The sequence below is a fragment of the Cydia splendana genome, chromosome 9 (genome assembly GCF_910591565.1).
Source record: "Cydia splendana chromosome 9, ilCydSple1.2, whole genome shotgun sequence".
Lineage (NCBI taxonomy): Eukaryota > Metazoa > Arthropoda > Insecta > Lepidoptera > Tortricidae > Cydia > Cydia splendana.
This window is the reverse complement of record NC_085968.1, coordinates 7090748-7102137: the sequence shown is the minus strand read 5'-3', so window position 1 is coordinate 7102137 and position 11390 is coordinate 7090748. Positions and strand designations below refer to the sequence as shown.

General features: G+C 35.8%; 2 protein-coding genes and 1 long non-coding RNA gene across 3 annotated transcripts; 2 read left to right on the top strand and 1 right to left on the bottom strand.

Moving 5' to 3' along the window:
• Window positions 1-191: 191 nt before the first annotated feature.
• Window positions 192-5258, bottom strand: LOC134793478 (vacuolar protein sorting-associated protein VTA1 homolog). The gene is made up of 4 exons (XM_063765061.1): window positions 5066-5258; window positions 3471-3621; window positions 1932-2089; window positions 192-1338 (listed from the first exon to the last, which is right to left on the bottom strand). Exons 1-4 carry the CDS (start codon window positions 5241-5243, stop codon window positions 815-817), a joined length of 1011 nt encoding a protein of 336 aa, XP_063621131.1. The 5' UTR covers window positions 5244-5258; the 3' UTR covers window positions 192-814.
• Window positions 5179-5587, top strand: LOC134793489 (uncharacterized). The gene is made up of 2 exons (XR_010144553.1): window positions 5179-5272; window positions 5440-5587. It is a non-coding gene; the product is annotated as an uncharacterized LOC134793489 (long non-coding RNA).
• Window positions 5588-6140: 553 nt separating this feature from the next.
• On the top strand, window positions 6141-10658 carry LOC134793462 (GTP-binding protein Rheb homolog). Its single transcript, XM_063765038.1, has 6 exons — window positions 6141-6327; window positions 6404-6475; window positions 6699-6906; window positions 7687-7816; window positions 8002-9000; window positions 9304-10658. The coding sequence occupies exons 1-5, from the start codon at window positions 6279-6281 to the stop codon at window positions 8092-8094; spliced, it is 552 nt and encodes a 183-aa protein (XP_063621108.1). The 5' UTR covers window positions 6141-6278; the 3' UTR covers window positions 8095-9000; window positions 9304-10658.
• Window positions 10659-11390: the final 732 nt, after the last annotated feature.

The window sequence follows — 11390 nt, the reverse complement described above, 5'->3', positions numbered from 1 at the left end:
ATTTTGTGGTGTCTTATTTGCTCAAAGGGAGTCTTGAAGATTAGCTATGTATTTAATTAATTTTATTACCATCATGACATCAAAAGAACACGTATGTTCTCGTAGGTATCAATAAACAATTATGATATGTAACATTTTAGGTACCTATATTCATCGTAACATTATGATTGTTACCCATTAGAAACTTCACATTGACTGGAGATGACATACTATTTAATAATCATTGCAATTTTGATAAAATTAGATAATTGTATTATTTATTTGTGTGATGTGCGTCGTGTTTGAAGTGTGATTGTTTGAATAAATGGAAAGAGAATTATTTGGTTTCATTTCTACCGGTAAAATTTACTTTTGGTTTAAATAAAACTCGAAAATGATTAAAGCTGATCTTTAGTACAACCATATGGGATAAGGGATAATACTTGTTAAGGCTTAACCCTAAAATAAGTATTTAATGTGAGTACTGTATCTATAAAACTGTTTTCAGTATATTTCAAATCAATAATATACATTTATATATATAATATAATCATCATGCGAATTTAAGGCGACATGCGCCTAAGCCAATTAGTAGTATTATCTTATCGTCTCATTAGACGTGTACAAAATACATGACTACGCTCATTCTCATTACATAAAGGTCTGCAGTCAGTAGAAAATTGGATCAAGAATATCACAAATCAGCCTGGACTTTAAGATTCTCTTATTACCAAGGTTTGATAATTGATTTCAACAGATAAACATAATGTATATATTACCTGTATTGCCTCGATTCCATAACAGTGTGCTGCAAATAAAAAAATGTTACAAAACTTCAAGCCGGGTCTCTTCCAGTCTGCAACAGTTCCAAGGCATTTTTGAGATTAGTGATGGCCGTCTTCATGTCCTCGTAGTTGAGAGCGCTGCTCGCCCACTTGCAGTATTTCTGGGCTTTAGCTATCTGGTCCGGCGTGAGCTGGGCGGCGCTCGTGTTGTCTCCGTACAGGGAGGCGGGCGCGGCGGGGGCGGGCTGCTGCTCGGGGTCGTAGGGCACGAACCCGCCCGGGTTGGGGTCGGGCGTGTAGGGTACGTTGGGCAGCTGCGAGGCCGCGCGCATGGCAAGCGCGGGGTCGGGCAGCGTGCTGCCGAAGCTGCTGGGTGGCGTGGCGGGCGCGGGCGAGGCACCAGGGGCCTGCGGGAGGCCGGGCACCTGCGAGAAGCCGGGCACCTGCGGGAGGCCGGGCACCTGCGAGAAACCAGGCACCTGAGGGAAGCCGGTCGCTGCTGGCGCGGGTTCTGAGGCGGGTGCGGGGTTCGGCACTTCTGAATCATCGTTTTGTTCTCCGTCTTGCATTGGACCTGTAATAGGTGTTTTAAATTAACACAGCTTGTTTTATAACTTCACCATAACATTTGCTACGGCCACAAAGGAATGGTGTCACACAAGTAAGTAACTCGGAGTCAAGTGCTGTGGTACGTATTAAGTAGAGCTTAATACAATGACATGATAACATATAATGACATTGATTCATAACGAAATTATGAGCGGTTATTACCGTAAGTCCGACCTACCCTAAGTACCCATACAGAATGAAAGAAAACATACCCTTAGGTAAAAATCCCATTCAAAAACTGACTTACAACCTCTATGTACCTCTATGGATCAAATTCAAAATATGTATTTCATAACAAGAACTTATGGTTGCGTATAATGTTTTGGTGGCTGCTTGTTCAGGTAGTTTTGCTGGTAATATGAATTTTAACATAAGATAAAATCATTTTAAATGGGCTTGTTTTTTCCCAGCAGACGGAATCCGTCCTTTTGGTAGCCAACTGCACTGCATAAAAAAGAAAATAGCTCTGTTTAACAGATAACATTAAGGCTCAAAGTCACCTTAGTATATGGTTGATTGTATAACATAGGTACTAAATTAATACTTGTATATACTAACCTGGGACAGGCGCTTCTCCATTCTTCAAGCAATTGTGGATGTAGGCTGCCTTCCATTTAGCATACTTCCTGTTCTGAGCGGCTTCATCAGTCAGGTCTCCAAATGTTGTCAGCACGTCATAGATCATGCCAGCTGTGTAAAATGCTTTCACCATGTTTCTGAAACAGCAAATAGAATCAATATTGTGTTGTTAATTCCAGAATTGAAATCCTGAGAGTTTTAGGATTTGTTTCATTGAATATGTATTAAAATAAATAAATTAGAACTGCGTTTGATATTTTAGCAGTATATATTACTAGGTTGACTGGAAGAGATCCCTTATAGGGATAAGTTCGCCTTTGTACACTGTATATTTTTTTTAATTGTATCTTAACCTGTCTTATGTACAATAAAGTGTTTACATACATACATACATACATACATACATACATACATACATAAAATCCTTTCAGTTTTAAATAGTTGACCACAGCAGCAACTTTATGTTTAGGCTGGTTGGTGCAAAACTAGAACCTTGTGCGGAAATTACCGCGCGAGGCAGTTTGGTTAGTGTAGACATGCCTTGCCTGAGGTAAACATGGCCACAATTCCTTTTTAACAAGAAAGTAAGTATCACTACAGTTATTTTAGTGCAATAGTGTCACTTTTGTTATTTCCAAACTACCTAGTCGGTTACTAAGTTCTGTTACAAGGTTTCCAAACTCATTAAATATAAAATAAAGCTTAAAATAAAAAAAATTAGGCAGAGTTTGATAGCTTATTTTGTAACGATCAAAACATGATATAACAATATAAAATTCAGTTAGAGAATTCATGGGAATCCTTGGAAAGCTCCAGATTACGTGAAGGCGTAAACACGCGGTCAATTTATGAAAATTATACTTTACAGAAGTGTGTCTAATGCAATCTTGCAACTTTGCCAGAAAATTCAATTGCTTATTTTAATGAGACCTCTAAGTTACCGTAAATTTTGTGATGACCGTTTATTTTTTTACTAGTTTATACCCTAAGATATTCCCCTCCAAACATTGTATATTTTTCAGTTTCGCACGAAAACGTATAGATTTAGACAATTGTGCAGGAGGCAGGCTTGGAAAACTCTGTAGAGTGTTTAATCAAAGAAACCCACGTAAACTATATGTTAAATTAAAGATGAATAATCAAGCTATCGATTTGTGCAAAGCTGATACATTCTTAATATGATTAGAAATAAATAGCATGTAAAAACGACACGAACAGGGAGCGTACTTTTGATGATTTTTTTTACGCCATTTTTTCCGAGTTCTATAAGGAATTCTGCAAAACCAGAACAACTATGTTTATTAGGTTGTATTGTAAGCTTATCATTAATAAATAAGCTTTACAATTGCATACACGAATAATTAAAACTCGCTACCTATTTCCTTTTATTCCGTGAAAACTCTGGTAATGGAACTTAGTAACCAACTAGGTACATATATTCCTACTCTTATGACTTATGAATTAAAAGTACCTGAAAACCCTGAAATTCAAGTTATTAATAAAGGTTTCAGTTCTTACTTTCCATAATTTTGTTCTCTGTCTGCCTTATCAGCAAACAGAAACAGTCTTAAAGCATAATTCTCGAGATGGGCCTGACCCGCCACCTCATTGCTGATGGCTTCATTGTCTTTCATGCTCTTCTTGGCTTCTTCTAACCAGTCCATTAGTGCTGAAAATATGCAATATTTCATACACTCAATGAGACATACCATGTGGGTGAATCAACTTTTAAAACACTTGATTTCGTGTCCCTAGCAAAGAAAAATTGATTTTCCAAAAACTAGAAAAAAGTTTTCTCCCATACAAAAATCAGGGATACACCATTTTTGCCTATTTTCTGCTGCATTACTGTACCAAATGTAACTTTTATCTGATCAAGTTGTTAATTTTAATGGATCTAATAATGCCCGTGTAAACAAACTAGAAAAAACCGGGCAAGTGCGAGTCGGACTCGCGCACGAAGGGTTCCGTACCATAATGCAAAAAAAAAAAAACAAAAAAAAAAAGCAAAAAAAAACGGTCACCCATCCAAATACTGACCACTCCCGACGTTGCTTAACTTTGGTCAAAAATCACGTTTGTTGTATGGGAGCCCCATTGAAATCTTTATTTTATTCTGTTTTTAGTATTTGTTGTTATAGCGGCAACAGAAATACATCATCTGTGAAAATTTCAACTGTCTAGCTATCACGGTTCGTGAGATACAGCCTGACGTGACAGACGGACGGACGGACGGACGGACGGACAGCGAAGTCTTAGTAATAGGGTCCCGTTTTACCCTTTGGGTACGGAACCCTAAAAAAAACAACATGGTTTTAAAAAACGATTTTTCTTTACTAGGGAATCTAGGGACACGAAATCAGTGTTCGAAGAGTTGATTCTGTACTGTACATATGTAATGTACAGTACAATATAATATCTGGACACATGATACATAAGATATAGTTGTTGTTGTTGTCCTATGGCACCCCAGAGGTGCATAGTAATATATAGTAGATATAAGTATTTCTGTAAGTTAGATACACAGAGTGTGGTAGATACTTTTGATGCATAGTCTTATCCACTACTTATTAATGTTGATTGTATGACCCTATTTGTGTATTTGAATATTCAATATTCATTATATTATAGTCAATTTATCAAACAATACAATAAATAAACATGAAATGATTATACTTCTTGTGTCAAATGATGGTCCCTATGACACTATTTCTTTCAAGCCTCTTTTAGTTAGGGTTAATTTATAGAATAATTGAAGAAAAATATGTTTTTACTGTATTTTTATAACTGATATGTTACATTACTATATAAATTAAATGATAAAAAATCTCTACAAAGAACAGTGTGACACTTAAGCAAGAGGTATAAGAAAATAAACTGAATTTCTGGATAATCACTACACCTTATAAAACAAAGTCCCCCACCGCTTCTGTCTGTTTGTGTGTATGTATGTTCGCAATAAACTCAAAACCTACTGAACAGCTTTTCATGCGGTTTTCACCTATCAATAGAGTGATTCTTGAGGAAGGTTTAGATATATAATTCATTAAGGTTTTGTATAACCCGAACGAAGCCGGGGCGGGTCGCTAGTTTTAAAAATAAAGAAAACTTACCCATTAAAACCTTAGTCTCTTCTGGTGTTTTCTTTGTTGTTGCCTTAAGACCAACTTGTAAGGCATGTAGCCTGCACCAATAGGCAATCACTGGATCCCTTGCCTCATGTTCCGTAGCTACCTTCAAATAGTGCTGGATGGATTTCAGACTGGGCGGACATTCCGGAATATTTGCCATCTTGACACTTTAGACGGAGGCGCCTAAATGTAGAGATTACTTAATTACAGATATTTACACCGTATAAAAGAGAATCTGTAATAGAGTACTGCTGTGGTTTTAATTACGACTTACGATTCTGAAGAAGGAAAAAATAATAACAAAGTTTAATACAAAGTTAGTATTCTTACTCTTTGTGAAAGCACCTTTAGTAGAGCACTATTCAAATATGTTATAGAATATGATGTATACAAACAACTCTGAATTTACGTGTTAGACATGAACATAATAATTATTAAAACATTAAAAGAAAGATAAGAATATGAATAGTACTATGAATAATATGAATGACGTCATGAACAAAATGTCATTCAAATTGTCACTGTCAAGGATATACCATAGACGATGCCATAGTGCTGCATAAAATAAAATTTAATACTCTTAAGTGGTTTCGCACTATGCGACTAATTCGTTCATTCATTGATTCATAGCCGTAACGTAACAGACTACCGCACCGCACCGCCACCAAAAAAGCACGCGCTTTAAGGCCAGTCCAGACGGAATTATCAAATCGACCGATATAATCAGAAATATTTTCTATAAAAAAAGGAATTGCCAACCAATTTTAGACTTATGGTGATATTTATAATAATAATAAAAAAAGATATTTAAGCACTTTAAATTAAAAAAATGCCCCCACATTTTAAGCAGTACCCAGACGGGACTTTATCGGTAATATCGGTCATAATCGGTGGTCGAAACCGGCGACCAACCGGCGACAAATTGGGCGTCCGCGCCACGATTTGATCAGACAATTTAATATATTTTATGAAATATTATTCCCGTTCAAAATACAGTGGGTCGTGTAGGGAAATACCCGAAAGCACGCATTGGGGCGTTGATGTTGACGGAAATAGTCCCCTTTACAAACGTCAACGTCAAGCAAGTTCAAACTTCAAAGTCAAGTCGCAAATGCGTGATTTGTTGTAGTGCATTAAAGCATTTTTGTGAAAAAGTAATCCGCTGCTTATTACTAATAACAATCAAGTTTTAAAAATGCCGTCGAAGCAGAGAAAAATCGCGATGATGGGTTACAGATCAGTCGGTAATGTGAAGGTCCTAAGAAATTTGCGTCTTATTTCGTTTTGACGTTTAATTAATTTAACAAAAAAATGTTGCAGGTAAATCATCTCTAATTATTCAGTTCGTAGAAGGACAGTTCGTGGATTCATATGACCCCACAATCGAAAATAGTAAGTAGCATTTTGATTACTCATCTCACAACGCGTGTTTCCCCAACACAAAGATTTGCGATGTTTACATTTCTTGGGTAAAAACATTAATGCGTATTTCTATTGTAAACATTAGTATATAAAAACAAATGCAAATTTATAACTGTAATTGCTGTATTATAAACAATTTGTATAGTGCATACAAATAATTATGATTATAAGATATTTTATTTTTTGTTTAAAGCATTTACAAAGTTCATCCGCCTGAACTCCACTGAGTATGAGGTGAAGCTTGTGGACACGGCGGGGCAGGATGAGTTCAGCATATTCCCTCTTCAGTACAGCATGGATTTCCACGGCTATGTTCTGGTGTACTCCATCAACTCCAGTAAAAGCTTTCAGATCGTACAAATCATTTACGACAAACTGCTGGACATGGTTGGAAAGATACAGTATGTATACATTTTTTATTTATCTTCTACTTTCCTTTATTTGTATGCTCAGTGGAATTTGTATAGTCAGATAAGAGGACAATTAGTTTTCTAACCTTAAAAATGAGTCATATTAAACATGCCTAAATGTGATCTTCTTTTATATAATATGTGTTGCCTCCCCTGAAGCTGATCAGCTTTGCAATATGAGTCCTAAACAAGTTAATATGACACTGGATCCATACTATAAGCTGAAAATATATAATTATTGAAAGTTATTATTAGGGACTTTAAGTACATTATTTGGAATTTCCAGTATTGATAAAGGCTTAGAGTAATTTGGTTTTCCTGGATGTATTAGATAAAGGAATTCATTAGGGTAAAACCCGGGAGGAAACAAATTGGTAATTCCTAAATATCAACCCAGCTATTTGTACCATTTTGTTAGGATTACAAAAATAACGTCTAAATATGGACTTTACCGTCTTAATAAATAGGTCCAATTACAAATTACAATTTTATCAGCTTTACTAATATTAACTTTTATAAGATATACAATTCTAGAGTTCAATTAGATATAAAAGCATACAATATTGGTAACAAGTTGAAAAAGGGTTGATAAGCACCTTTGTGTCTATTAGGCATGCACCCATAGGGAAATTAACATTGAGACAGTTAAACCTCAAAAAATACTTATTATTTATGCATACAAAAATACATAGATTGTATAGTGATAGTAACAATTTACAATTATTCAAGAAGTAAGGTTATTTGTTCTAAATGATACTTCATCAATTTTAGTGTACCCATAGTATTAGTCGGCAACAAAACAGATCTGCATCTTGAAAGGAAAATCAGCACAGAGGAGGGTAAACGGTTGGCAGAGAAGTGGAAAGCAGCCTTTGTTGAGACCAGTGCTAAACGGAATGAGGTAACTACTCTTTTGTTATTATCGTAATACTCTCCTAATACATTATGCAGTTTAAGTGACACATTGCGGTATCTGTGACACTATTTATTTATCCTTATACTTTTCGATAGTCTTTATTAAATGTTATTAATTTTCGCCTATCTAATCCTCTAGTAAAATGCTAACTTATAAAATACCAATTGCAGTCAGTGACGGACTTGTTCCACGCGATCCTGCTGGAGATAGAGCGCTCGGACGGACACATAAAGGAGAACGGCAACGGCTGTGTGTTGTGCTAATTGAACAAACAACTGTGCTTTTTACTTAAGCTGAAGTGAACTAGATCTAATTTTAGATTATGCCTAGCTCATATGGGTTAACACTGTGTTACACCTTCCTAAATCTCGGATCTTATTAAGCTTATTCTGAAAGTGTAACTGCATTTCGTCAGGTGACAAGCAAAAGTCACTAATTACTAAAAAAAATTAAACAAAAATCGACCTTCTATTAGTACTAATAGGGTTCACTATGGCTAAGAACTTGTGGTGGTAATTAGTGAGTTTTGCTTGTCACCTGACGATTTATAATCCTAATTTAAAATGCTAAATGTAGTTACAGTTACACTTTTTTAAATAGGTTAAGTAATCATTTGGGGTGTAAATTTTTGGAAGGTGCAATACAGTTTTTAGTATCAAGTGGGTAGAATGGAAACAGGACTGGTGTTACGCGGAAACTTGTCACAATCGGAGCATTCGGAGCTACTACTATAGTTGGAATACTGATGAGTTAGTTGCCCTACACACTTGACACTAATCCCCTTATATAGACCGACAAGAAATTGTAGAAATTAAAAAGTGGCAACATCGTAGTGTCGTCCCTTTCAAATCAATCTTAGAAAACGGTTGTTTTTAATTTCTACAATTTCTTGTCGGTCTATACAATAGCAATGGTTGAAGCATTATTTGGAAGCATAAATGTGTGAGCATAAGCCTGTACATTTTGTTTATAATTTATGCTTTATATGCTCTTACCTCATAGTTTGGTTGACCAGTGATTAGGTATGTTAAATAGTCAGTCAGTAAATTGCAGTGTCATGGGACCTTGTTCCTAACTAAACTCTGTACCTCAGCATATCATGTTTGGAGATGTTTTTATAACACAACAGTGGCAAACAAGCTTATGGCCAGTGGTAACCAAACACACTGGTCCTTCCAAAGGCATCACATGCATGTTGCCGATCCATGCGGGGATTTGTTCTGTTGACAGCTTTAGGTGTAATGCAGGTCTGTATCGACGACAGAGGGTCGTCGATACAGACCAATCTCGGGATCTCTCGCAATCTTACTAGGAACACAACACTAACTAACAGTAATACTCTTGTCTAAACTGAACATTGCTGCGGCGGTATCGCTTGTCACCATGCCTGTCACGTTTTAACAAGTATGTAAGTGCGAACGGGACGCGCATAGTGACAGGCTATAAAAATGGAACCATGCTGCGCCCGCTAGACTATGTAATAGCGTAAAAAATCCTATCCGTAATAAAATGGCCCGTATATGCCTTTGGAGTAAATTGTGGTCTTCTGAGTGCCTACACCGCGAACCACGTTTGACGAGTTGCCACTTTGTCGCACTTGTAAATTCGTACGTAAGTGTGACAGGGAGGCAACACGTCGAACGTGGTTCGCGGTACGCCCTCTGTGAGGAGATTTAACATCTCCAGCCAATATGTGTTGAGGTATAGAACTTTAAATTGAATATACAAACTGTACATATTGCATTAAATGGAATATTTTATTACATACATACATAGTTGTAGCATTTTGTTCTTGAAAGGTTGCATTTAATTTGGAGTTTATATAGGAGTTATTGTAAGTGCTTACTAAATTTGAAAAATCATCTTAATAGAATATTATTGTTTAACATAGTCTCAAATGTTTGAAACATAAAGCACTATAAACTTTTAGCAGATAGAAATTGTTGATTGGTTCATCTTTGTGTATTTTAACAGGTCATTTGCAGATAACTCTTAGATAAAGTATTGACCTTCTCTGTGTCTAGCAACATACAAGAGTAACATTTGTTTATAAACATAGATTACACGCCCACTAGATCGAGTAAGATGATTTGCGTCCACGACGCCGTATGCGTACTCTATGTTTATTTATAATCATCAGTCTATCACAGCTGGAATCCGTTAATGCTGGTTGTATGTTACTGTATGACCCACAGGAAGTAAGTTACAGTTTTTAGCGAAGTAAGTTACAGTTTTACGATTCTAAACCAGCAGTATTGGTGAATACCTATTGGTTAGTTTAAACTTGTAAAATTGTAGGCTGTGGCTTCGTGAAACGGGCTACTGTTCGATTCTTGTTGTTTTGACTGTGGAATAGCGAGATTGAGTTTATAAAACAAAAGAATTCTCAGGTCATTTTATGTCAAGGTATTTTCGTTTTATGGGATTGCTTACCTCAAGGACAAAACTTATCGTCTGGTAAACATATTTATTTTTTCGGTAGGTTATTTTTTAATGTTTTAAAATCTAAAGATAAATTTATTTATGTTTTTGTAACTTTGTTCAAATGTTGGGTTATTGTTATGACCGATTGAGTTCAACAATGAATCTTTCATATAAAGTCAGAGTAGTGCAAGAAAGGTCTAAACCATACATATTTTAATAAAATAATCCTTGTAATGGGAGTTTAACGGATTAGACCTTTATCGCACAGCTACTTCCAAGTGTAGATTAAGTTCCTACTTTTAATTTGGAAAAATAGATTAAATTATTTAAATGGCCAATAGTGGTATATAAAATGGGTTTAAATATTCAGATTTATGAACAATTATAGTGTTTCTATTATTTACTCTCCTTTTTTTAATCATATGTGTGCCGTGTTTGGCTATGCAAACAAATGTTTCATTTGATTGTATATTACGTAAGAGGTCTGCCTGGGGCCCGTTTCTCAAAAGCTTGTAACTTGTAATACAAGCGGATGTCACTTTTTGACAGCTTTTGTTAGAAAGGGACTTCCGCTTGTATTACAAGTTACAAGCTTTTGAGAAACGGGCCCCTGGTCGCAAATTTTTCCTTTCGTACTTGTAATTAGGTGCCTCCTATATGATTATAATTTTATACTAAGTTTGTTAAATAATTTATAGCGATAATTCATCTCAGACAGCGACGATACACTTTCTTTAGCAAGTAAGCATCTCTTTCAATCAGTTTTAGAGGGACAGTCAGCAGCTGAAGCAGCTACGCGGATGAGATGTTCAAAATGACCAACCCACCCTCTTTTCTCTTAGCGATAAGTCTGTGGCTTGCTGACTGAACGTGATAAGTTCATATCGCTTTTTGAAATTACTAAATTACGTTTAAGTACTTACCCCTTTTATTCATAAAACTTCACAAGCCTCAATTAATTATTTTATGTTTTATCCCTTTCATACAAATGCATAAGTCAAAGTGAGAGATTAAGACAAACGATTAAATTAGCCAATTGAGGCGCTTGTAGAGCGTTTATGATAACGTCATTGTTACTTTCTTTTGAAGCGGTCATAATATAAAAAATGTCTGCACCTATGTCAAATGTCTAAGT